This window comes from Rhinolophus hipposideros (assembly GCF_964194185.1).
Source record: "Rhinolophus hipposideros genome assembly, chromosome: X".
In the NCBI taxonomy this organism is placed as follows: Eukaryota; Metazoa; Chordata; class Mammalia; order Chiroptera; family Rhinolophidae; genus Rhinolophus; species Rhinolophus hipposideros.
Genome location: NC_138046.1, coordinates 34,111,611 through 34,137,320, shown reverse-complemented (window position 1 = coordinate 34,137,320; position 25,710 = coordinate 34,111,611). Strand labels below are relative to the sequence as shown.

At 39.4% G+C, this 25,710-nt stretch overlaps 1 protein-coding gene across 6 annotated transcripts in view; it reads left to right on the top strand.

Moving 5' to 3' along the window:
- The window catches only part of GRIA3 (glutamate ionotropic receptor AMPA type subunit 3), a 652,505-nt gene that overhangs the window by 263,226 nt on the left and 363,569 nt on the right, over window positions 1–25,710 (top strand). For all 6 annotated transcript variants that reach the window (XR_013992917.1, XM_081042112.1, XM_081042113.1 and 3 more), the window contains one exon: window positions 16,724–16,911. Coding sequence is in view for 5 of the 6 variants with exons in the window: in XM_081042112.1 (XP_080898238.1) it covers window positions 16,724–16,911 (188 nt within the window). In the remaining variant the exon portion in view is untranslated. The remainder of the gene's footprint in view (window positions 1–16,723; window positions 16,912–25,710) is intronic.

The following is a 25,710-nucleotide window of genomic DNA, read 5'->3' as shown; positions in this document are numbered from 1 at the left end:
TGTATACAAATGCAACTGATTTCTGAATATTAATTTTATATCCTGCTACGTTACTAAATTCATCTATCAGTTCTAATAGTTTCTTGGTGGAGTCCTTAGGGTTCTCTCTATATAGTATCATATCATCTGCATATATTGATAATTTTACTTCCTCCTTACCAATTTTATTTCTTTTATTTCTTTTTATTTCTTTCTCTTGTCTGATTGTTGTGGCTAGAACTTCCAGCACTATGTTGAATAGAAGTGGAGAAAGTGGGCAACCTTGTCTTGTTCCTGATCTTAGGGGGAATGGTTTTAGCTTTTCCCCATTGAGTATGATGTTAGATGTGGGTTTGTCATATATGGCCTTTATTATGTTAAGATATCATCCCTCTATTCCCACTTTCTTAAGGGTTTTTATCATAAAATTTTGCTGTATTTTATCAAATGCTTTTTCTGCATCTATTTATATGATCATGTGATTTTTATTTTTCATTTTGTTAATGTGGTGTATCACATTAATTGATTTGCGGATGTTGAACCAACCCTGCATACCAGGGATGAATCCCACTTGATCATGGTGTATGATCTTTTTAATGTATTGCTGAATTCTGTTCGCTAATATTTTGTTGAGGATTTTTGCATCTATGTTTTTTAGAGATATCGGCCTGTAGTTTTCTTTTTTTGTGGTGTCTTTGTCTGCTTTTGGGATCAGGGTGATAGTGGCTTCGTGAAAAGTGTTTGGGAGTCTTCCTTCCTTCTGGATTTTTTCGAAGAGCTTGAGGAGAATAGGTGATAATTGTTTTTTGAACGTTTTGAAAAATTCACCTGTAAAGCCATCTGGTCCAGGGCTTTTGTTTGTTGGGAGATTATTGATTACTGATTCAATTTCCCTGGTGGTAATCAGACTGTTCAGGCTTTCTGTTTCTTCTTGAGTTAGCTTTGGAAGGTTGTGCGCCTCTAGGAAATTGTCCACTTCTTCCAGATTGTCAAACTTGTTGGCATATATTTGCTCATAGTAATTTCTTAAATTTTTTTGTATTTCTGTGGTGTCTGTTGTCACTTCTCCTCTTTCATTTCTGATTTTATTAATTTGGGTCCTCTCTCTCCTTTTTTTAATGAGTCTGGCTAAAGGTTTGTCATTTTTGTTTATCTTCTCTAATAACCTGCTCTTGGATTCATTGATCTTTTGTATTGTTTTTCTGGTTTCCATTTCATTTATTTCTGCTCTGATCCTTATTATCTCCTTCCTTGTTCTCCCTTTGGGCTTATTTTGCTGTTCTTTTTCCAGATCCTTTAAGTGTGAAGATAAACTGTCAATTAGTGATGTTTCTTGTTTCTTTAGGTAGGCCTGCAGTGCTATGAACTTCTTTTTATGAACTGCTTTCGCAGCATCCCATAGATTTTGGGTCGTCATGTTCTCATTCTCATTTGTCTCGAGATATCTTTTGATTTCTTCTTTCATCTTCTGCTTGACCCATTCATTATTTAGTAACATGTTATTCAGCTTCCATGAATTGGTGTGTCTTCCTGGTTTTTTTTCCCTGTAGTTCATTTCTAATTTCATAGCACTGTGGTCAGAGAAGACAATTGGTATGATTTCAATTTTCTTAAATTTATCAAGACTTGTTTTGTGTCCTAACATATGATCTATCTTGGAAAATGTTCCATGTGCACTTGAGAAGAACGTGTATTCTGCAGCATTGGGGTGAAATGCTCTGAAAATATCAATTAAATCCAACTGCTCCAAAGTATCATTTAAGGCTGTTGTTTCCATATTGATTTTCTGTCTGGAGGACCTGTCCCTTGTTGTCAGAGGTATGTTGAAATCTCCTACCATGATAGTGTTGCTGTTGATCTTTGTCTTTATGTCCATCAGTACCTGTTTTATATATTGAGGTGCTCCTATGTTGGGTGCATAGATGTTTACTAGGGTTATGTCCTCTTGTCAGATTGATCCCTTTATTATTATATAGTGCCCATCTTTGTCTTTTAATACGTTGTTCATTTTAAAGTCTATTTTGTCAGATATAAGTATTGCAACTCCAGCTTTTTTCTCACTTCCATTTGCATGAAACATCTTACTCCAACCTCTCACTTTCAGCATGTGTGTGTCTTTTGATCTGAGATGAGTCTCTTGCATACAGCATATACAAGGGTCTTGCTTCCTTATCCACTCAGCCACCCTATGTCTCTTGATTGGAGCATTTAATCCGTTTACATTTAAAGTGATTATTGATAGGTACATAGTTATTGCCGTTTTTAAATTTGTAGTAAATTGTTTTCATCTTTTTTCTATTTACAGAAGTCCTTTTAGTATTTCTTGCAATGCTGGCTTGGTTGTAATAAATTCTTTCAGTTTGTTCTTTTCTGGGAAGCTCTTTATCTCTCCATCAACTTTAAATGATAGCCTTGCTGGATAAAGAAATCTAGGTTGTAGGCCTTTGTGTTCCATCACTTTGAGTATCTCCTGCCACTCCCTCCTGGCCTTCAATGTTTCTGTACAAAAGTCATTGGATAGCCTTATGGGAGTTCCCTTGTATGTAACCTTCTGCCTTTCTCTTGCTGCTTTTAAGATTCTCTCTTTGTCTTTAAGCTTTGCCATTTTAACTATAATGTGTCTTGGTGTGGGCCTGTTTGGGTTTATCCTGGTTGGAACTCTCTGCACTTCCTGGGCTTGCATGTTGGTTTCCTTCATCAGGTTAGGGAAATTTTCAGACATTATTACCTCAAATATGTTCTCAATTACTGGCTGCCTCTCTTCGCCTTCTGGTATTCCTATGATGTGCATGTTGTTGCGTTTGATGTTATCCCAGAGGTCTCTTAACCCATCTTCATTGTTTTTTATTCTTTTTTCTTTCTGTTGTTCAGTTTGAGTGATCTCTGCTAACTTGTCTTCTAAGTCGCTGATTCGATCCTCTGCTTCATCTAACCTGCTGGTCATTCCTTCAAGTGAGTTCTTCATTTCGGTAATTGTGTTCTTTAGTTCTAGCTGGTTGTTCGTTAAGATTTCTACATCCTTTTTTAGTTCTAACTGGTTGTTCTTTATGATTTTTATATCCTTCTTTATGTCTTCTCTAAGCTCCTTAAACATTCTTATCACCAGTGTTCTGAACTCTGTCTCTGACAGGTTGGTTACCTCTGCTTCATTTGGTTCCAGTTGTGGAGGTTTCTTCTGTTCTTTTATTTGGGACATGTTTCTTTGTCTCCCCATTCTGACTGACTCTCTGTGTTTCCTTTGATGTATTAGGAAGATCCCCTAGAGCTCTTAGTTCTTGCTGGGTTATCTTATGTAGTATGTGTCCTTTATATTTGACTTGGACTACTTCGTTCTTCTCCTCTGCATGTGCTCCACAGGTGGTTCGTGTGTTTAGTATATTGTCCTGTTCAAGAAGTTAATTGCTTTTTGCTTGTGAGTAGGTGGGTTTAACTCCTAGGCCGTCTAGTTGTGAAACTTGGCTCTGCCCACCGCAGGGTGTTCTGCTGGGTGAGGGTTGGCCACTTAAATGAGGTTTGGCCTCTATGGGCTCTTGTGCCTTCAGAGGATTCCCTCTGGGTGTGTGACTTGTTGGTCAAACCCGGTAGTACTCTGGTTTGGTCCAGAGTTGGCTTCTGGATATGTTGAATCTTGTGCCTCTTAAGCTGGGCCCTGTTAGGGCAGTTTCAGCACAAATCAAGTTACCAAGTACAACAACAACAACAACAAAGAAAACAAATCAAGTACATTCACATGTAAAATACAACCGACAATCCCCACTCAACATAGGCAAAGATATCAAAGAAATAAAGACAGAACAAAGCAAATCACAACAAGCAGAAAAAAACAAAAACAGAACACCAAGCAAAGCAAAACAGAAAGCAGAACCAGTCTTGGCTTAAGGCCACCAAGTAATCTCCAGGTTGTCCTACGCTGTGCTAAAGAGTTCCCTGCCTATTGCGCAGGCAGCGCTGGTCACCTGGTGCCCAGAGTGAATTTGGGAGTGTAGATTTAAATGCAAGGGGCTGAGGGGTCTGGATGACAGTTTTCAGAGAGACCGTGCAGTTTCTGTCCTTTCCTGCACAAATGCACGCTGAGAGTAGCTCCACCAGCCCTGTGCCCTGTACTCCTGAGTCTTAGGGCCCTCCTTCCGTGGGTGTGTGGGAGGGGGCAGGCGGGAGATCTCTAAGCTGCTGAAAGCTGGGAGCTGCGTCTGCTGGTTACTGGTGAACTCAGGGAGTGCTTCCGCGGTTGCCCTTGCCCCGCCCCAGGCCAGCCAGAGAGGGTGGGGGCTGGGGATGGAGAGGTCTTCTCTCTCCCAGGCCAGCCACGTCACACTCCTCCCGCAGGCCCGAAAAGGCGGTGGCTGGGGGTGTGGGAGTCTCCTCTCTCCTCGTCTAGCGAAAAACCCCTCCTCCCAGCCTCTTCCGAAGGTCAGAGCTGGCTGCCAATCTTCCCCGCGCCTAAGCACAGACGCCCCTTTGTAATCTGACACTACTCCTCAGTTCAGGGGTCAGTTTAAGTCTCTGGAAGGGCGGGGGAGGATTCGAAAAGCGCTGTGAGAGGCCCAGGTGTGGCGTCTGAGTTGTTTGTCTGCCCTAGGGCCCACGAGCTGCCCGCCCCGGCGGGAGCGATCAGCTGTGGGACGCAGGGAAAGAGCCCACCTCGTGGACCCTGCGCTCTCCGCTGCACCGTAGGCTCCCGTGGGCTCCCGTGGGACTCTAGAGCCCTGGGTTCTGACTGCTGCTGCTGCTGTGGGCACCTACAGGGCCGCGGCTCTACAGTGGGGGGTAGGGAGAGCATGGCGCGTTTCCTCTTGCCCTCCTCGCTCCTCCCTTGCTTGCCCAACTAGCGCACCCCAAAGCAAACCTTCCACGAGTGTCTGCTCTGTCCTGAGATTCACGCAGAGGTCACCGTCCGGCCTGGGCTCTTCCACGAGTCTGCGCACTGTCCTGGGCGCTGCAGCGGCGGGCCGTGGGAGGAGAAGCATGCTTCCACTTCGCTGTCCTGCCTCCTCCCCTGCTCGCAATCAGCGCTCACCTTCAGGTAATTCCTCCACGAGTCTCCCCGCTGTTCTGAGTGTTGTATATATCCCTGTGTCTTTAGAGCTGCGGTATACCGCCACTGCCGCAGCCGCCGCCGGCCTGATTCCACCACGAGACTGCGCGTTTCCACTCTGCTCCTTTCCTTCTTCCTCTGCTCACCCAATTTGCGCACCTTCAAGTAATCCTTCCACGAGTCTCTTAGGAGTCTCTTAGCTGTTCTGCGTGATGAGCAAAGAGTTGTTTGATGGGTTATATGTCCCGTTTGTAATAAGATCCGGAGGAGAACTCAGAAAATGTGCCCCGCTGCCGCCATTCCTATGACGTCACTCTCAGGACTTCTTGAAGAAGAAGAAGGAGAAGGAGAAGGAGAAGCAGGAGGAGGAAGAGGAAGAAGGAGAAGAAGAAGAAGAGAAGAAGAGGAAGAGGAAGAAGAAGAAGAAGAAGAAGAAGAAGAAGAAGAAAAAGAAGAAGAAGAAGAAGAAATATCAATAATAAAATGGCAATAACTATCAATAATTACTTATCTATACATATCTATCAATAATTACTTTAAATGCAAATGGATTAAATGATCTCATCACAAAACATGGATGGGTAGCTGTACAATTGTGTAATACATCATCCATATATAACATTGTGTTTTCACCACCCAGAGTCAGTTCTTCCATCACCATATATTTGATCCCTTTTACACTCATCTACCCCCCTTCTCTCCCCTTATCCTTTGTTAACAATTGTCACCCCAATAAACTTTAATTTAAAAAAAATGTATTGCATATATTTTTTTTTTTTTTAAAGACATGGGTAGCTAAAGGGGCAAGAAAACAAGACCTATACATACGAGGTCAGACAATTAAGTTTGGTAACATGTTCCAATGATGTTGCTAAACATTTTTGATATCAGAAGGATTATTCATTATGAATTTGTACCAATTGGACAAACAGCTAACCAAGTTTACTATTTCGAAGGCTGAAAGGGCTGCATGAAAAAAATTAGACAACCTGAACTTTTCAGAAACAATTCATGGATCTTGCATCATGACAATGCATTAACTCACATGGCACTGTCTGTGAGGAAGTCTTTAGCCAGTAAACAAATAACTGTATTGGAACACCCATTCTAGTCACCTGATCTGGCTCCCAATGACTTCTTTCTTTACCTGAGGATAAAGAAAATATTGAATGGAAGGCATTTTGATGACATTCAGAACATCAAGTGTGATACAATGACACCTCTGATGGCCATTCCAGAGAAAGAGTTCCAAAATTGCTTTGAAGGGTGGACTATACACTGGCATCAGTGCATAGTTTCCCAAGGGGAGTACTTCAAAGGTGACTGGAGTGATATTCAGTAATGAGTTATGTACCACTTTTTCTAGGATGAGTTTGCGAACTTAATTGTCAGACCTTCATATGCTGTCTACAAGAGACTCCTCTCAGATTGAAAAACACACAGAATGAAATTAAGGAATAGTTAAAAGATATTTCATGAAAATGGAAATTTAAAAAAGGTGGGGTAGCTGTCTATTCAAAACAAAGGTTGTAATAAGAGAAAAAGAGAAACATTATATAAGGAAAAAGGGATCAATAAAACAAGAAAATATAACCCTTGTAAACATCTATACACCCCACATAGGAGCACCTAAATGTATACATCACATATTGACCACCACCGAAGGAGAGATCAACAGTAATAAAATCACATTAGAGGACTTGAACACCTCGTTGACACCAATGGGTAAATCTTACAGACAGAAAATCAACACAGAAATAGTGGCCTTAAATGGTACAGTATACCGGATGAATTTAATTAGTATTTTTAGAGCATTTCACCCAAAGTAGCAAAAAATACATTCTTTTCAAGTGCACATGGAACATTTTCCAAAATAGAATACATGCTGGTCCATAAAACAAGCCTCAATAAATTTAAGAAGATTGAATTCATATCAATTATCTTATCCAACCACAATTGTATGAAACTAGAAATCAATTACAAGAGAAAAACTCTTGTGTTTAGCCTCCTTGTGTTATTACACAAGGAGACTAAATGACATGGTACTAAGCAATGAATGGATTAAAAATGAGATCAAAACAGAAATCAAAAGATACCTGTGGAAAATGAAAATGAAAACAAAATGACCCAAAATCTATGGGACACAGTGAAAGCAAACCTAAGAAGGAAATTCATAGCAATACAGGCCTACTTCAAGAAACAAGAAAAATCTCAAATAAATAATCTAACCTGATACCTAAGTGAACTAGAAAAAGAACAGTAAACAAAACCAAAAAGGTATTGTCTCCATTCATCAACTGGGATGCTAAAGAATACACTGCACAAATCGATTACTGTGAAGAATTTGCTTCCATATATTTGATCCCCCTTACTCTCATCTCCCTCCCCCCACCCCCCTTACCCTCTGGTAACCACTAAACTATTGTCTGTGCCTATGAGTTTTTGTTTCTCATTTGTTTGTCTTGTTTTTGGTTTATATACCACATATCAGTGAAATCATAGGGTTCTCTGCTTTTTCTGTCTGACTTATTTCGCTTTGCATTATACTCTCAAGATCCATCCATGTTGTCACAAATGGTGATGGAAGGAGAACTGACTCTGGGTGGTGAACACACAATGGGATTTATAGTTGATGTAATACAGAATTGTACACCTGAAATTATGTAATTTCATTAACAATTGTCACCCCAATAAATAAATTTAAATTAAAAAAAAAAGAATTTTCTTCCAGTTGGGATGGATGCCAGCGGTGTGTGAAGGTCAGGAATGACAAGGTGTCAAAGGATAACAATGTGGTTTATTGCTCGGAGGTCCTGGATAAACCTCCACCCTCGTCCCTTTGGCTTTATCAAAGGTAGGAGTGTTACAAGGTGTAGTGCAAGGAATAATGAGACCCTGAGTTATGTAATCTTCTATTATGGGCTTTACACATTGGACGGCTTCCTTACTTACAGGGTATTGATTAATTCTGGGCAGAGGCTTTGAAGGATTAATTTGAACCTTGATAGGAGGTGGACTGTGAATTCTGCCAATATCAGTTGAAGATTTTGCCCATAAAGAAGGTAGTAGTTTGTCCAATAGGGACCATTGATCAGTGTTTTCAGATTTAGTTACTGTACCATCAGAGACAGCACAAATAAAAGATGCTGAAAAGTCTGTAATTCACCTGATTGGTGATTCTGACATTGACCATCAAACCCAAACACTATTTCTCCTTTTCGAAAAAAGAATATTCCAGCATGATACTTCTCTAAGAAGTCTCTTCTTAATAAATGGGTAGAGGCAGAAGAACTAAGGAGAAAACAATGTTAATCTCTTAAGGTACCTAAACAAAATGGAATAGGTTCAGATACATGAGCCTGTTGAGGTTTATTTGAAATCCCTACTTTGTGAAATATCTTATTACTCTGAGGCAGGGGCTGGTTTATAATACTGAGGTGAGTACTGAGAGTGAAGCATCGGTGTCAATAAGAGCAGAAATAATTTCCTTCCAAATTTGAAGAGAAGTTTTTCCAAGATGAATAGGGAGAAGAACCAGAAAAAGCCCCTGTAGTTCCTCAGAACCCCATTACTGGGAATTAGGAAGGCCTTCAAAGAGACTGGTTAGTAGGCAGAGAGCATCTTGTATGCTTCAACTTACAGCAATCTTTTTTCAAGGAAGAGACCTTGCTCTTTGCAGGAGTGACAAAACGTTGGAGTTCTCTGGTTTTCCACAGGGCCTCTCATTTGCAACTGCTGAAAGTCAAAAGTCTTGGCAATCTTACTTCTAGGTGGCTTATCTAGGGTACTGGCAAGCTCATTAACCAAATTTACCAAGTCTAGAGTAGTCATAGTTCTCTATCCCATCCTGGATCTCCTAACCAGGAATGAAAGGTTTTTATTTAGCTCATTGACAAATAAAGAATTGAAAATTACACGTGATGTTAATATCTGAAGGAAGACCAGAATTTTCCTTAAAAACTATCTGAAACCTATTATAATAGTCATGAACAGATTCATCAGGCCATTGTGAGCAAAGTGTGAGTTTTTCCAATTGATAGACCTTGGGAAGGCCTTAGGAATTGCTTGATGTAGTTTTCGATCAAGTTCCAAGTTCCAATAATTGGATGTTTGCTTTTCTAACTCCCTATCAGGGTGCTCCCATATGGCAATCCTCATCCAATGTTTAGCTTGGGCTTCACCAACCAACATATGGATTAGTTGGTGCAAATCACAAAACCCAGGCTGCTAGGCCTGAATAGTAATATCTAATTCCTCAGGAAACTTATTAGAATCCTCAGTTACCTTAGGAAATTCCTTTATAATGGCTTGTAACAGCGTTAGTCCAGGGGACATAGGAGATGTGGGAATTATTAAGATCTCTAAAGGGTTTAATCTCAAATGGAAAAGTACTGATAAGCTCCAAGGAAGAAGAGAGAGGAGATTCGAAAGAAGTTGCCCCTGAGGGTTGAGTTGAAAGCAGAGGCAGCAGCAATGAGGAAGAAGATGGTGTCAGAGGTGGAGTCTGAGACAAAGGAGCAGTCGGGGAAGGGTTAGGCAGTATTGTAGATGGAGAACACGATGTTTCAGTCACCATTTTGTCTTTTAGAATTTTTTAACAGTTTCTGTTAACTTTGAGACTTTATTATGTATAGAGGCAACTGTAGATTTATAGTCTTGTTTGGAAGCCTCAGTATATGACTCCAAATAAGCATTCCATTCTTCATTCTTAGTTACAGCTCTGTTACTATCCAATTTAGTTTTCAGGAAATCATGTTTGGGAATTTCAAAAGTTCCCCAAAGTGGCCAATGATATTTAAAATTACTCTTAGTCAGATCTGTCCATTTAGTTAAATATGTGCATGAAAATTCCCCAAGAGTTCTAAACATATATTTGGCGGGTGTCCTTGGAGGAGGAGAAGCAGTTTTAGAAGGCTTAGACAGCAGGGATCCCATTTTTAACACTGAGCCTGAAACAATTTACAAGTCAAGCAACCTGCAGGTCTTCAGCTCACCTCACTTTCTCTCTGGAGCAGTCTGATCACTGTGAATCAGACTGAAGGCTAGAGCCAGTTCCAGGCAAATAACCGACTCTTAGGAAGTTAAGTTACTGGCTGATCTGGCACTGGGCCCAAACAAGTTCACAATTGAAGCAGCCCGGGAATCATCAGCTCGCTACACTCTCTGGAACAGTCTGATTACTGCGAACCAAACTGAAGGCTAAAGCCAGTTCCAGGAAATAACCAACTCTTAGGGAGTTCAGTTACTGACTGAGCTGGGTGGCACTCTGTTAACTTTCTCAATGAGGCAGTATGATCTAATACTGGCTAAAACTGACCAATTTCAGTAGAAATAAACTCTATCCCCAAAAGGGACATTAGGTGAAGGCCAGTTTTTGACTCAAAGGACAGCTTGCTTTCCAAAGAATTCAAGCCAATGTGCCACAAGGAGTACTCAGACAACATAGACAAACAAATAGGCCTTTAACACATTTGCACACACAGCAACAAACAACAACAAAAAAAAAATGAAACAATTCCCAAATAAAGCCTGGAGACCACGAGTTGCAAAAAGCAGCTGGCTCAGATACAGGAGACAACTTACCCTCAGCCTCTAAGCCGAGGAGCAAAACATCAGCCAAAGTATCTCAGCAGGGGCCTTATTGGTTTGCTCACCGGTCAGAAGCTGCCAGAGCTCCAACCTTCTCTAGTTCCATATGGGCCATCAAAATGTCGACTGGCCAAAATAACTCTCCAGACAATCCACCAAAAGAGCAGTTCGTTCAGAAAAGAAAATAGATACAAACCACCAAAGAAGTGTGAGAATCCACTACTCTGGCTGGGTTCTCAACCAGCCACCCATGTGCAAAAAGAGAGAGCTCCTTATGTCCTCCATATAAATGGATCCCTCCCCTGGAAGTTACCACAAAGTTTCAACAGGAAGTCCATACTAGAGAATTAACAAGGGGCCCAGGCCCACCCATAGTCCTCCTAGCTCTATGGCTACTCATCTTAAGATGTCAGTTCACTTTTATCAAAATAAAATCAGAAATGAAAGAACAGTAACAACTCAATCCACAGAAATACAAAGGATTGTGAGAAAAAATGATGAACAATTATATGCCAATAAATTGGACAATCTGGAAGACACCTATAAATTCCTAGAAAAACACAACTTTCCAAGGCTGAATCAAGAATTAACAGAAAATACAAACAGACAGATTACTACTAATGAAATAAAATCAGTAATCAACAAGCAACCAACAAACACAAGTCCTGGACCAGATGGCTTCACAAGTGAATTTCACCAAACTTTCAAAAAAGAATTAAAACCCATTCTTCTCAAACTATTCCAAAAAACTGAAGAACAGGGGAAGCACCCAAGTTCATTATGCAAGCCCACCATTATCTTGATTCTAGAAACAGACAAAGGAGGTCTGATCAAAAACTACTGTGCATGTTTAAATTAGAAGAATATATTACAATAAAAGATACATTGTCATTAATCTCCCTCAAAATACTCCCCCTTTTTTGAACACACTATGTCGTTTTTCAAGTCACTTTCTGAAACAGTTCTAAAAGTCCTGTTTCATGACTGTCTTTAGTTGTGCTGCTGTGGCTGCCTCAATGTCCTGAATTGATTTAAAACATATAACTTTCATGGTCATTTTGACTTTGGGAAAGAGCAGAAGTCACAGGGTGCCAGATCCGGTGAATAAGGTGGAAGAAGACACAGTGTTATGTTTTTATTGGACAGAAACTGCCATACCAGCAGCAATGTCTGACATGGAGCCTTTCCCGTTGTGATCACAAAATACAGTAAATGCTGGTACCGAGTAACATCCAACAGAAAGACAGAGATAGTACCATTAAAATGGCGGCGTGAGGTGAGCCTCTGTAAAGCTCCCCTGGAATTTACAACTAATCGGACAACAATAACTCCACAAAGGACTCCCTGCACAGCAGACAGGCAAGACGAAGAGGTCCACTACTGAATTCACCTCCAGGTGGGCGAATCGCGCGAGCAGGGGAGGAGGGAAGGGAGAAGTGCGAGGGCAGAGCCCCGCGGGCGCAGGAAGCAGACCTAGCTCAGTGTAACGAGCTCTCTGCAAACCGGAACTACCACAGCTGCGGGAAAGGGAAGAACTCGGACTGCGAAAGCTCTGTTTATGGCCCACAGGGCTGAGGGGGCAGCATATAACACGGCTGAACCCAACGCTCACGGCAGAGACCTCGGAGCAAAGACTGAGGGAAGAATGCTGAAAACTGTGGTTTAAGCCCTCACTGCCGAGCGGAGAACGGAAGCCTTAGGCACTGAGACTAGCCGCCCCTCCCTACCCTCCCAGAACTTGCCCCACCCCCACCTGTCCGGTGCTAGAAGCGACAATGTAGCAGTGTCAGATCAAAAGGACAGGATTTTTGCTGTCCTGAGAACTGTGGACCGCAGAAACAGATTCGCAGCCCAACTAGTTCTGGCAAAGGGGAGGGAGCTGTGGAAGCAGGACTGGCTGTGGTGTTGGTCGCCGCCATTGCTCTGGGCCACTTCTCACAACTCACCCTGCCCCTGGCCCCACTTATCTGGGTGGATCCCTGCAGGAGTAAACAGAACTACTGAAACATACAGGCTCTGAATCGTGTGCAGAAAGAGCTTTGGAACTTCAAAAGCTCTTCGCACCCCCACAGGGACGTGGCGCCCTATGACCCAGGTGAACTGTTAACAGAAAAGAGGCCCGTCTCCCAGGGAATCTCCCCATTGTGTGAGAAGCTGGAAAAGTGCAGGGAAAATATAGCACTATTGTGTCAGAGAGAAAAAAAGAGGCTGCAGTCAGAGAGAAAAGAAAACATTCTTCCAACAAGTATTGGAAAACAAAAGAAAGACCTCTTCCTAGCAACCTGTTGCAGAAGCCACCCTGTAGATGTCTAGGAAGAGAAATAATACATCAGTAATTGTCATGAATAACCAAAGCAACAAGACAGCTCAGAAAGAAAGTGAAAAGTCTCCAGAAAAGGAACTTAAAGTCATGGAAATATGTGACTTAAATGATAGAGAATTCAAGATTGCAGTTCTGAAAAACCTCAAAGAGATGCATAAAAGCACAGAAAGGCAATTTAATGAACTCAGAAACGCAATCAAAGAACAACATGAGCATTTTACGAAAAAGATTGAAATTTTGAAAAAGAACCAAATGGAATTTCTGGAGATTAAGAACTCAATAGAAGAAATTAAGAATGAAATAACCAGCTTAGGTAGTAGAGTTGACCAGATGGAGGAAAGAATCAGTGATATCGAAGATAGAAACCTGGAAATTACACAGATGGTAGAAGAAAGAGATTTGAGACTCCCTCTCCTGGGTATCTACCCAAAGAATTTGAAATCATTTATACATAAAGACACGTGTGTTCCAATGTTCATTGCAGCTTTGTTTACAGTGGCCAAGACATGGAAACAACCAAAATGTCCTTTGATAGATGAATGGATAAAGAAGTTGTGGTATATATACACAATGGAATACTATTCGGCGTTAAGAAAAGATGATATAGGAACATTTGTGACAACATGGATGGATCTTGAGAGTATAATGCTAAGCGAAATAAGTCAGACAGAAAAAGCAGAGAACCCTATAATTTCACTGATATGTTGTATATAAACCAAAAACAAGACAAACAAATGAGAAACAAAAACTCATAGACACAGACAATAGTTTAGTGGTTACTAGAGGGTAATGGGGGTGGGGGAAGGGAGATGAGGGTAAGGGGGATCAAATATATGGTGATGGAAGGAGAACTGACTCTGGGTGGTGAACACACAATGGGATTTATAGATAATGTAATACAGAATTGTACACCTGAAATTATGTAATTTCATTAACAATTGTCACCCCAATAAATAAATTTTAAAAAAAATAAGTATAATAAAGAAGAAAGAGATATTCAATAGGGGAAGCAGCACCTCAAACCTTAGTAACAATGTGTGACAAGTTTCAACTTGTTTGGTGAAGTCAGTCAAGTGTGAACTATGGTTCAGAGAAGGTGTGTTTTAAAGTGTACCATAAATCATCCTCTATCATGACAACACTCAGTATCACACACCAGTTCTGGTATGTGGCATTTTCTGTCAAATAAAAACATTATTGTGTGTCCTTATTCACTGGATTAAATAATTATTTACCTTATTCACTGGATCTGGCACCGTGCAACTTCTGGCTCTTCCCCAAAGTCAAAATGATTCAGAATATTGAGGCAGCCACAACAGCACAACTAAAGACACACACGAAAGAGGACTTCCAGAACTGTTTCAAAAAGTGACAAGAACAATGAGATAGTGTGCATGAAGTGAGGGGGAGTATTTTGAGGGGTGTTAATGACAATGTGTCTTTTACTGTAATACATTTTTTTATTTAAACACAAACCATATTGTTTGATCACACCTCATATTACAAAAATAGAAAATTGTAGGCCGATATCTTTGATGAACATAGATGCAAAAATCCTCCACAAAATATTAGCAAACCTGATTCGGCAATACATTAAGAAGATCATACACCATGATCACATAGTATTTATTTTGAGGATGCAAATTTGGTTCAATATTTGCAGATCAATTATTGTGATACTCCACGTAAAAAATGAAAGATAAAAGTCATATAATCATATCAATAGATGCAGAAAAAGCATATTTAAAAAACCCTAGCATCCATTTATGATAAAAACTCTCAAAGGGAACATACCTCAACATAAAAATGCAATATATGACAATCCTACAGCTAACATCATATTCAGTGCTAAAAAGCTAAAACCATTTTTTTTCTTAAGATCAGGAATAATACAAGCATGTCAACTTTCACTGTTTTTTTTTTATTAGTTTCAGGTGTACAAGACAAGGTAATACTTAGACGTTCATCATTTATATCCCTCACACTGTGAACCCCCCTCCCCCCATCCATTATCCCTCCGACCTCACACCCAGCCATCACATTATATATATAAAATTATAGTTGGCATTCATTAATGTTTAGCTTCTGGTGTACAATGCTATGATCAGGCATCCACATTATCTCTGAGGTGGTCTCCCAAATAGGACGCATGTCCATCGGATACCCAACAAAATCTTTACAACATTATTGAATAAGTTCCCCAAATTAATTTTCAGAAAACCCTGAGGCCATCTTGTGGTTACCAGCTGCTTCCTAATCCCTTCACCTTTCCCCTTATCCCCAACCCCCCCCACCCCCACCCATCAAACAACTCTCGGTTTTTCCTTTGTGTCCTCAAAACTGTCTCTGATTAGTTCATTCACATATTCTTTTCTTTAGATTCCGCATATAAGTGAGATCATATGGTACTTGTCTTTCTCTTTCTGACTTATTTCACTTAACATAATGTTCTCTAGATCCATCCATGTTGTTGCAAATGATAAGATTTCTTTCTTCTTTATGGCTGCATAATACTCCATTGTATAAATGTACCATAGCTTCTTAATCCAGTCATCTACCGATGGGCATTTCGGTTGTTTCCATATCTTGGCTATTGTGTAAAGTGCTGCAATAAACATAGGAGTGCATAGTGATTTTTGAATTGGAGTTTTGGATTTCTCTGGGTAGATGCCTAGGAGTGGAATTACTGGATCATAGGGTAGTTCCATTTTCAGATTCCTGAGATACCTCCATACTGTTTTCCATAGTGCAATAGATGATTGGATAAAGAAGAGGTGGTACTTATATACAGTAGAATATTAGTCATAAAAAAGAATGAACTCTTAACATTTGCAAGCGGCACAGTTTCAGTTCAGATCTACACCAGCCTGACTTCTTAGCCAGGTTGCTCTGACTCTGGTGCTCTATTACCTCCTATTGCACTGTAGTGTGTTGCTTCTTTTCTTTTCTTTTGTTAATTTGACACATGTTGGCTTTGTGCTTTCTGAGGTGTAACAGCCATAGTAAATATAATATTAACAAAATATCCTCATTCAGGAAAACTTTGTAAGTAGTTTCATGTGCCTATATATTCAGAAATTTAAGGGTTTAAAATAATACACAGTTAACACCAATGACGAGCAATAGATACTTTTCATTACGCGGTGACATAGAGAAAATTCATATATTTTTGTATTTTATCAGCTACTTACCATTTATTACTTAATCGTCTGAATGTTTTCCTTTTAAACAACTTTATTGATGCCCTTCAATAGATGAATGGATAAAGATGATGTGACACACACACACACACACACACAGGTGTGTTACTCAGCAATAAAAAAAAATGAAATCTTGCCATTTGTGACAACATGGATGGTCCTAGAGGATATTATGCTAACTGAAATAAATATTTAATTTTTATGTGAAATTTAAAGAATAAAACAAATGAAGAAACAATATAGAAACAGACACATAGATATAGAGAACAAACTAATGGTTGCCAAATGGGAGAGGGGAGTTGGGGAGCTGGGTGGAAAAGGTGAAGGGATTAAGAAATACAAATTGTTAGTTACAAAATACTCAGGGTTATGTAAAGCACCGCATAGAAAATGTAATCGATAATGTTGCAACAACTATGTATAGTGCCAGGTGGCTACTAATCGGGGAGGTCACTGCATAAATTATATAAATGTCTAACCACTACACTGTACTCCTGAAAGTAAAATAAAATAATATTCAAAGTCAACTGTAACCGAAAAAAATAATTAATTTTTAAAAAAGAATAAAATCATTGTAGATGTTTTTCCTTCTTTCAGGATTTTCTATCCTCCAAGCAATTATGGAAGCAGCAGTGCAGAACAACTGGCAAGTGACAGCACGGTCTGTGGGAAACATAAAGGACGTCCAAGAATTCAGGCGCATCATTGAAGAAATGGACAGGAGGCAGGAAAAGCGATACTTGATTGACTGCGAAGTCGAAAGGATTAACACAATTTTGGAACAGGTACATTCAAGATTTATTCCACCCACAGTCAACATTTTAAATCTTCTGCCTGAGGCAGTTCCCATACCTGCTAATAAATTAAGTAGCCAACCTGACTAAATGTGCCAATAGTTTTTGATAGTCTCTCTAATCCTTTCTTTCCCAGTGGTTGCAGAAAAAGAAAGAAAATCTAAGCTGTTGAAAGTTGCATTGCCATGATTAATCTGGAAGTCTCTGCAATTTAATGCTACCTATCAGATAAACACTCTTCCACACCTGTTTCATAGATAGCTGATTCTTTCAAAGTAATCCCCTTCCTTTCCCATTCCTTCTTCCCAGCAGGGAAGAGACAAGGGATGGGGCAGGGCAGAAGGGTAGCGTTTCTACTTTATGGGCTTTGTTACAGAATGTCAGGGCAGTCCTCAATGGGTTTGAAAATTCTGGATATTTTTGCAGAATATCCCTGCGGTGAAAGAGAGAGGAATGGGGTGGGGAGGAGATATGTGTGTGTAATTTAAGCCCATTTTTTAAGATGACACATGAGTAAAGATGTTCATGGCTTTTAAAATGTGAACAAAGTGAAAAAGATTTACACTGGGGGGGATGTGATTCAATGGGCTAAAATGTATTTATTATTAAGCTTAGATATTTACATTTAAGATTAAAAAGTATTAGTAAAAATGTTTCACCCTAAGCCAAACGGATACTCTGTGTGGAGTACAGTCACATTGAAATGTGGTGGAAGTTTATTATTTTCCTTAGTAGTTTTATTACCAGTTAATAACAAAGTGCCTTTGCTGCCATAAACAAAACTATAAGGGAAACATTTACATTCTAATTTGGTCCTAGTGTACCTGGGGGGTAAAACAGCTTCAGATTTTAAAATTATCGTGAGCTGTCATTGCCTGGGAGAACTGTTTTATAGCAAATTAAATATTAAAAATTTGTCAGATATGTTTCCATAAGCAGAGAATTAAAAAAACAAAAAGGGTAAGGAAAGGGAAGGGAAGAGAGGGAAGGAGAGGATAGAGAAGGAGAGGGAGGGAGGAAAAGAGGGAATGGAAGGAGGGAGAGACAAAAATGGGAAGGGAAGGGAAGGGAAGGGAAGGGAAGGGAAGGGAAGGGAAGGGAAGGGAAGGGAAGGGAAGGGAAGGGAAGGGAAGGGAAGGGAAGGGAAGGGAAGGGAAGGGAAGGGAAGGGAAGGGAAGGGAAGGAAAGGAAAGGAAAGGAAAGGAAAGGAAAGGAAAGGAAAGGAAAGGAAAGGAAAGGAAAGGAAAGGAAAGGAAAGGAAAGGAAAGGGAAAAAAAGGCGGGAGGAGAGAAAGAGATTGAAGGAAGGAGAGAGAGAGAGAGAGAGAGAGAGAGAGAGAGAGAAAGGAAGAAGGAAAGATCGCTGACTCTGCATTACACACATACAAAGCTGTCCTTTTCTTAAGAATAGCATCACGTCTAGTGAATTACACCTCACAGAAAATCTAGAGCATTAGTTTGACTTAATCTAATTTCCCAACTAATATTCTCTTGAGCTATCCAAATGATAGACCTCTCCCTTTCAAAACAAAACAAACAAACAAACAAAAAAACACACACACAAAAACCTGCCTTTCATTTTCTTAGATCTTGAAAGTGAAGAATCAGGTCAGTAATATTGGTTTATGTACTAAATGCCCTCTAAAATTTAATACCAAAATAGCCTTTTAGTGGGTGACCTACTTAGTAGTCTAGAGCAAAGGAACATCCTCTTTGTTGTACTTTGTTTTCTTTCTTTTGTACTAGTGACTTTGGCTTCTTGAATATCTTACATTCTGTTAAATCTTTTGGGTTTTATAGGACCTTGTAGTGGAGTCTGAATTTTTTCAGCACAATGTAAAAGAAAAAGAAGTGAATAGAACTCTGACTCCTATATAGCTGTAGGATCTTGGGCACTTAAATATTAATATCTAAATATCTGTGCCTCAGTTGTCTCATCTATGTAATGGGGAAACAAAATTTGCTCTACCTAATATGGTTGGTTTAATTGCTTTGAAAAGCATAAAATGTTAGAGAAAAACATATTCATTATTACTAAACACTTTCAGGAAAATTAAACTAACATTCAAAAACCCTGTTCTCTCTTTTCATATCTCACTATCTTCCTTTCCTCTATATGCACACTCACGTTACCCCTCAAAATACTTTCTCTCCCATTTTTCAGGGAACATTGTTCAACGAAAAGTTTTAGCAACATCCAGGTAAGGCCACATAGTTGATTTCACTTAGTTTTTTTTTCCCTTTGAAGAAATTGTCACAAAACTATCAACTTATTATTGTTTTCTACCATTTAAGGAATTTCTACTAGGCCATAAGTACTTTGAGATAAGGGCCATGTTTGTCTTGTTCATTGTTTTGTCTGCAATGTCAAATAGAGTATCTGGCTAATAGTGTTGGATGGATAAATGGATCGGTGGATGAATGGATAGATGGATGAATATTGAACAAGCACATTTCAATAAGTGTCACTGTAACTTTGTTATGTTCCACCCAGAGGCAAAAGAGTATCTGCAGCTTCATGACATGATTATTAAAGCACACATTTTCTCAAAGTTTTTCAGATGGTGGCTTTCTGCTCAAGCCTATTCTAATGCTATCAGGAATTTGCCTTTTTTGTGTGTGTATTAGAGTAGATTTCTCATTAAACAAATTTTTTAAATTAAGTAACAAATTCAAGGTGATATTTCTTAAAGAAAACATTTTTTAAAATGAATTTTATACTAAGATACAGAGACACCGTTTTTTTCATTGGTTCTTAACCATTCTTGGCAAACTTATCATAATTCACTATATAGATCCTGGGTTGGAATATAACTCAATCAGTATTGTTCTCCCAAAAGATACCCACATTTTCCAAAGGCGTTTTCAACATTTTTTGAAGTTATTTTCACAGAAGGAAACTTCTATAGTCTCCCACAAAATGACATTTAATGCCACTACTTGAGGTAGATAAGCCTGTTATACCACTACAACCCTATTCATTATATATCATATTTTGGCATAAACTAAGTTCATATTGTACACTATATTCAATGGATGTTAATGAAAAGATCTTAATGTTGTGTAAGTTTTCAAATATAAGCGAATCATCAATAAAGTATATAGCATAACTTCCTCATTTCATGATACAGATTCTAAATTTCCCTGTGAATGTTTAAATAACATTTTATTTTTAAATTACAATTGACATACAATATTATATTAGTTTAATGTGCACAACATGGTGATTAAACATTTATATAACTTACAAAGTGGTCAACCCAGTAAATCTATATAGTACCCATCTGACACCATACATAGTTATTACAATATAATGACTATTTTCCTTATGCTGTACTTCACACCCCCATAACTATTTTGTTACTACCAGTTTGTACTTCTTAATCCCTTCACCATTTTCACCCATCTCCCCAACCCACCCTCCCATCCGGCAACACTCAAAATATTTGTGTCTATGAGTTTGTTTCTGTTTTCTTTGTTAATTTATTTTGTTCTTTAGATTCCACATATAGGTGAAATCATATGGTATTTGTTCTTCACTATCTGACTTATTTCACTTAGCATAATATCCTCTAGGTCCATCCATGTTGCTGCACATGGCAAGATTTTATTCTTTTTGTTAGCTAATATTCCATTGTATATAGGTACCACTATTTCTTTATCCATTTATCTACTGAATGATACTTAGGTTGCTTGCATATCTTGGCTACTGAAAACAATGTTGCAATAAACATATGGATGCATATGTCTTTTCAAATTAGTGTTTTGGGTTTCTATGGATAAATACCCAGAAGTGGAATTACTGGGTCCTCTTTTGCTCTTGCGATAGGCTTTGTTTTAAAGTCTGTTTTATCTCGTATAAGTTTTACTACCCCATCTCTTTGTTTGTTTCCATTTTCATGAAATAACTTTTTCTATTACTTTCAGGCTGTGTGTGTCTTTTGATCTGTAGTGAGTCTCTTATAGGCAGCATGTTCAAGGGTCTTGTTTTCTTATCTATTCAGCTACACTATGTCTTTTGATTGGACTATTTAATTCATTTATATTTAAAGTAATTGTTGATAGATACGTACTTATTGCCGTTGAATTATTCATGTTTTTTATATATTTTTCTTCTTCTTAAAGAAGTCCTTTTAACATTTATAACACTGGTTTGGTTGTGATGAACTCCTTTAAATTTTTCTTATCTGGAAAGCTCTTTACCTCACCTTCAATTTGTTTTCTTTTTTTAATTACAGTTTATTGGGGTGACAGTGGTTAGTAAAGTCATATAGGTTTCAAGTGTACATCAATTTTAAATGATAGCCTTGCTGGGTAGAGTAATCTTGGTTGTAGGTCCTTGCTTTTCATCATTTGGAATATTTAATGCCAATCCATTCTGTCCTGCAAAGTTTCTGATGAGAAATTAGCTGATGGTCTTATGGGACCTCCCTTACAGGCAACTAACTGCTTTTATCTTGCTGCTTTTAAGATTCTCTTTTTCTCTTTAACTTTTGGCATTTTAATTATGATGTGTCTTGATGTAGGCCTCTTTGGATCCATCTTGTTTGGGACTCTCTGTGCTTCCTGGGCTTATATGTCTATTTCCTCCACCAGGTTAGGTTACTTTTCCATCATTATTTCTTCAAATAGGTTTTCAATTCCTTGTGCTTTCTCTTATTTTTCTGGTATTCCTATGCTACAAATGTTGGTATGCTTGATGTTGTCCTTGAGGTCCCTTAAACCATCTTCACTTTTTACTGTTTTTTTTTCTTTTTATTGTTCCAATTCAGTGTTTTCTTCTACCATGTCTTCCAAGTCACTGATTTGAAGCTCTACTTCATCTAGTCTACTCTTCATTCCCTCTGATATATTCTTTATTTCAGTTATTGTATCCTTCATTTCTGACTGGTTCTTTTTCATATTTTCTATCTCTTTCTTGAAGCTCTCCCTGAGATCACCGAGCATCCTTATAACTAGTGTTTGATCTCTGTGTCTGGTAGATTGCTTGTCTCCATTTTGTTTAGTTCTTTTTCTGGAGCATTGTTCTGTTCTTTTATTTGGGAAATGTTTCTTGTTTCCCATTTTGGCTGCCTCCTTGTGTTTGTTTCTACATATTATGGAGAGCTGATATGTCTTCTGGTCTTGGTAGAGTGGCCTTATGTAGTAGGTGTCCTGTGGGTCCCAGTGGCATGGTATCCCTATTCACCTGAGCTGGGTGCTCTAGGTGTGTCATTTATGTGGGTTGTGTGTGCCCTCCTGATGTAGTTGAGCCTTGATTCCTGTTTGCACTTCAGTAGGTGGCATTTGACTTCAGGCTAACTGGCTTTGAGGATTGGCTATGACCACAATGTATGAACTGCTGTGTTTGGGCTGACCTCATGGAGCAGAATTTTCCCCCATGTACTTTGAGATCACCCTTTGGGTGTTCCGCTTCTGAGGATAATATGGTGCTGCTCTGTTGTGGTCTGAAGTGGCCTCTGGGTGTGTTGGTTATGGAGCCACTTGAGAGGGGCTCTGGTGCAGTCCGGGGTGGGGGGGCCTGCATGTGCCCTGCTGGGGCCACTTGAGCTACAAAGCGATCTGCAGATGGTTATCCCTTGGGCTTGGATGTGCCTGGGATGTGCCTGGGAGAGGCTAAGCTATGAACCCAGGCCAGCTGCCACCAATGCCAGGCTTGAGGCTGCATAGCAAGTGGTATAGGGCATGCAAAGGCCAGATGCTGCTTGTTTGTGCTTTGTGAACCATTGAGAGATTTTAGGGAAGTCTGAAGCATGAGCCAAGGTAGGCCATTTCTATGGAAAAGTCACTAGAAGTGGCCTCGTGGGCCAAAAGTTGGGTGGAATGGGGTCTTTGGGAATCACTAGGGCAGGGTTACCAGTGTTAGCCAAGTTGATGGAGACACAGGTATGGCACCCACCTAAGTCTGTATGCTGGGAGGGGCAAGGGCTCTACAAAGGAGCAATGACTTCTGCCAGCACTTCTGTCTGGGATAAAGCTGCCCCTCCAGCCCTTGTCTTGCAGCCAAACAATTCAGTTCTTCCTCATATGTCCCTGGAGTGAGTCTAGCAGCAAGTAAGTGCATGTGCGTGCCCTTTAAGAGGAATACCTGGGACACCAGCCACGCTGTGTCTCACTTAGCCACAATATCTACTGGGTTTCACAGTGAGAAGTTGTGTGCACTTCTCTTCATGGCACTGGAACCCTGGACTGGAGATGCTGGTGTGGGATTGGAATGCCTTTTTCCTCTGAGAGGGAATCTTCACAGCCAATATCCCTCATGATTTTTAAACACCACACTTGGATGTGGGACCAGCCAATTCCTCATCTCTGCCCCTCCTCGCAGTTTTGATGAGGCTTCTTGTGTCCTTATTTATAGGACTTCTGTTCAGCTGGAGTTCAGGTGATTTTCAATAATAGTTGTACTGTACTTTAATTGCAATTTTGATGTGGTTGTTGGAGGAGGCAAGAACATCTTGACCAGGAGCTCTGCCATCTTGACCAGAAGCTCTAAAGTTCTTTTTTATCTCTTTCAACACTTCAGATTACAGTAGGTAAAAAAAAAAAAAAAAGACTCGGTGAGGTACTAATCTGTCTTTAATATTTCTCCTTACTAGCTAATCTATAAAGTATTCTAAATTCACAGCTACAATAATTAACATATGAAAGGACAGAGCTAGAGACAAATGAAAGTATTAAGGATTGTCAGAGCTCAAAGACAATATTTAAAAACTGTGGATCCTGGATCTAAGAATTAAAAACATCTTCTACTGGAAGAAGTATGTGTACTAGGATGAATGAAGCACTGATCTAACCTGATATAGCCTTCCTATTACTGTATTGTATTCATGAGGCCCTCCCCGCTGGTAAACAGCTGCCTTAATTCAATGACCAGAATAAATATTAAGTTTTGAAAAGGTTACCTCTCCATTGTGTATATATGCCACATCTTCTTTATCCAATCATCTATGATGGGACACTTTGATTGTTTCCATATCTTGGCCACCGTAAATAATGTTGCAATGAACACTGGAGTACATGTGAGGTCAGACAATTAGTTCACGAACACATTCTAGAAGAAATGCTACATACCTCATTGCTGAATATCACTATGGTCACCTTTGAAGTACTCCTCTTGGGAAGCTATGCACCAATGCCAGCGCCTAGTGCACCCATTTAAAGCAATTTTGGAATTCTTTTTCTGGAATGACCGTCGAAGCTGTCATCATATTACCCTCGATGTTCTGAATGTCACCAAAATATCTTTCTTTCAATATTTCATTTACCTTCAGGTAAAGAAAGAAGTCATTGGGGACAAGATCAGGTGAGTTAGGGAGGGTGTTCCTATACAGTTATTTGTTTACTGGCTAAAAACTCCCTCACAGACAGTGCTGTGTGAGCTGGTCCATTGTCGTGATGCAAGATCCATGAATTGTTGGCGAAAAGTTCAGGTCGTCTAACTTTTTCATGCAGCCTTTCCAGCACTTCCAAATAGTAACCTTGGTTAACTGTTTGTCCACTTGGTACAAATTCATAATGAATCATCCTTCTGATATCAAAAAAGGTTAGCAACATCGTTGCAACAAGTTAGCAAACTTAATTGTTAGGACCGGTATATCTTTATGGATAAATATTTTCAGAGTTTGAGGGTAGACACCCATGGGAGGGGTTTCTGGGTCATATGGTAATTCTATTCTTAATTTTTGAGGAAGCTCCATACTGTTTTCCATAGCAATTGCAATAAGAAAAGTTGAAATACTGCTATTTATGACAACAGGGATCCATCTTGAGATCATTATTCCAAGTGAAATAAGTCAGACAGAAAAAGTAGAGAACCATGTGACTTCACTCATTTGTGGGATATAAAACTGAAGGCAACAAAGGAGCAAGACAAACAAATAAAGGAACAAAAATTAATAGACACAGACAATAATTTAGTGGTTGCCAGAGGGTAAGGAGGGAGGGGGAGTGGTAGAAGAGTGTAAAGGGGGTCAAATATAAGGTGATGGAAGAGAACTGACTGGGTGGTGAACACATAATGCAATACATAGATAATGTATTATAGAATTTTGCACTTGTAACCTGTGTAGTTTTGTTAACCACTGTCATCCCAATTGATTTTAATAAAAAGAGAAAGAAAAATAAATAAAAGAAAGGGTTACCTCTAGAGTTATCTACCCATGACTGAATAGATCTTCCATCACAGAACCATATACCTGTGAACTGCTTTTGAAGGTCAGGCCCTATAAAATGAATGGTTCTGTTGGATGTTTAATGTTTATTTAGAGAGACAACACAGCATAGAGTTTCAGAGAATGCACTCTGGACACAGTCTGCATGGATTCTGTCACTTAGTAACTGTGTGGGCTGAGGCAAGTTACTTAAAACTCTTTGCCTCCATTTCCTGGTTGTAAAATGGGAATGTACCTTAATATCTTGATATATGCCAAGCATTTAGAAAGGTGCCCTACACATAGTATTTGTATTATGCTAAAAATGTTTTGATGCTAAAAAAAAAAGTGTTTTCACATAGATTATCTCATTTGAGCCTCACTATAGGAGGCAGACAGGGCAGATGTGATTATTCCAGATTTACAGGTGATAAATTGATGATTAGAGACATTTAAATGATTTGTCCAAATGTGGCTCTCTGCTCAATCCCAGTAAGTGGCAGAGTTTTGTCCTTACAAAATTCAAGTCTTCTCACTCCAAGTCCAATGCTCTTACTCCTACGCTAAACCACCTTTCTTAATTTCTAAATCATGTGTTAAATATTTAGTGAATGTCAAACCCTAGGTTATGCTCATTCATC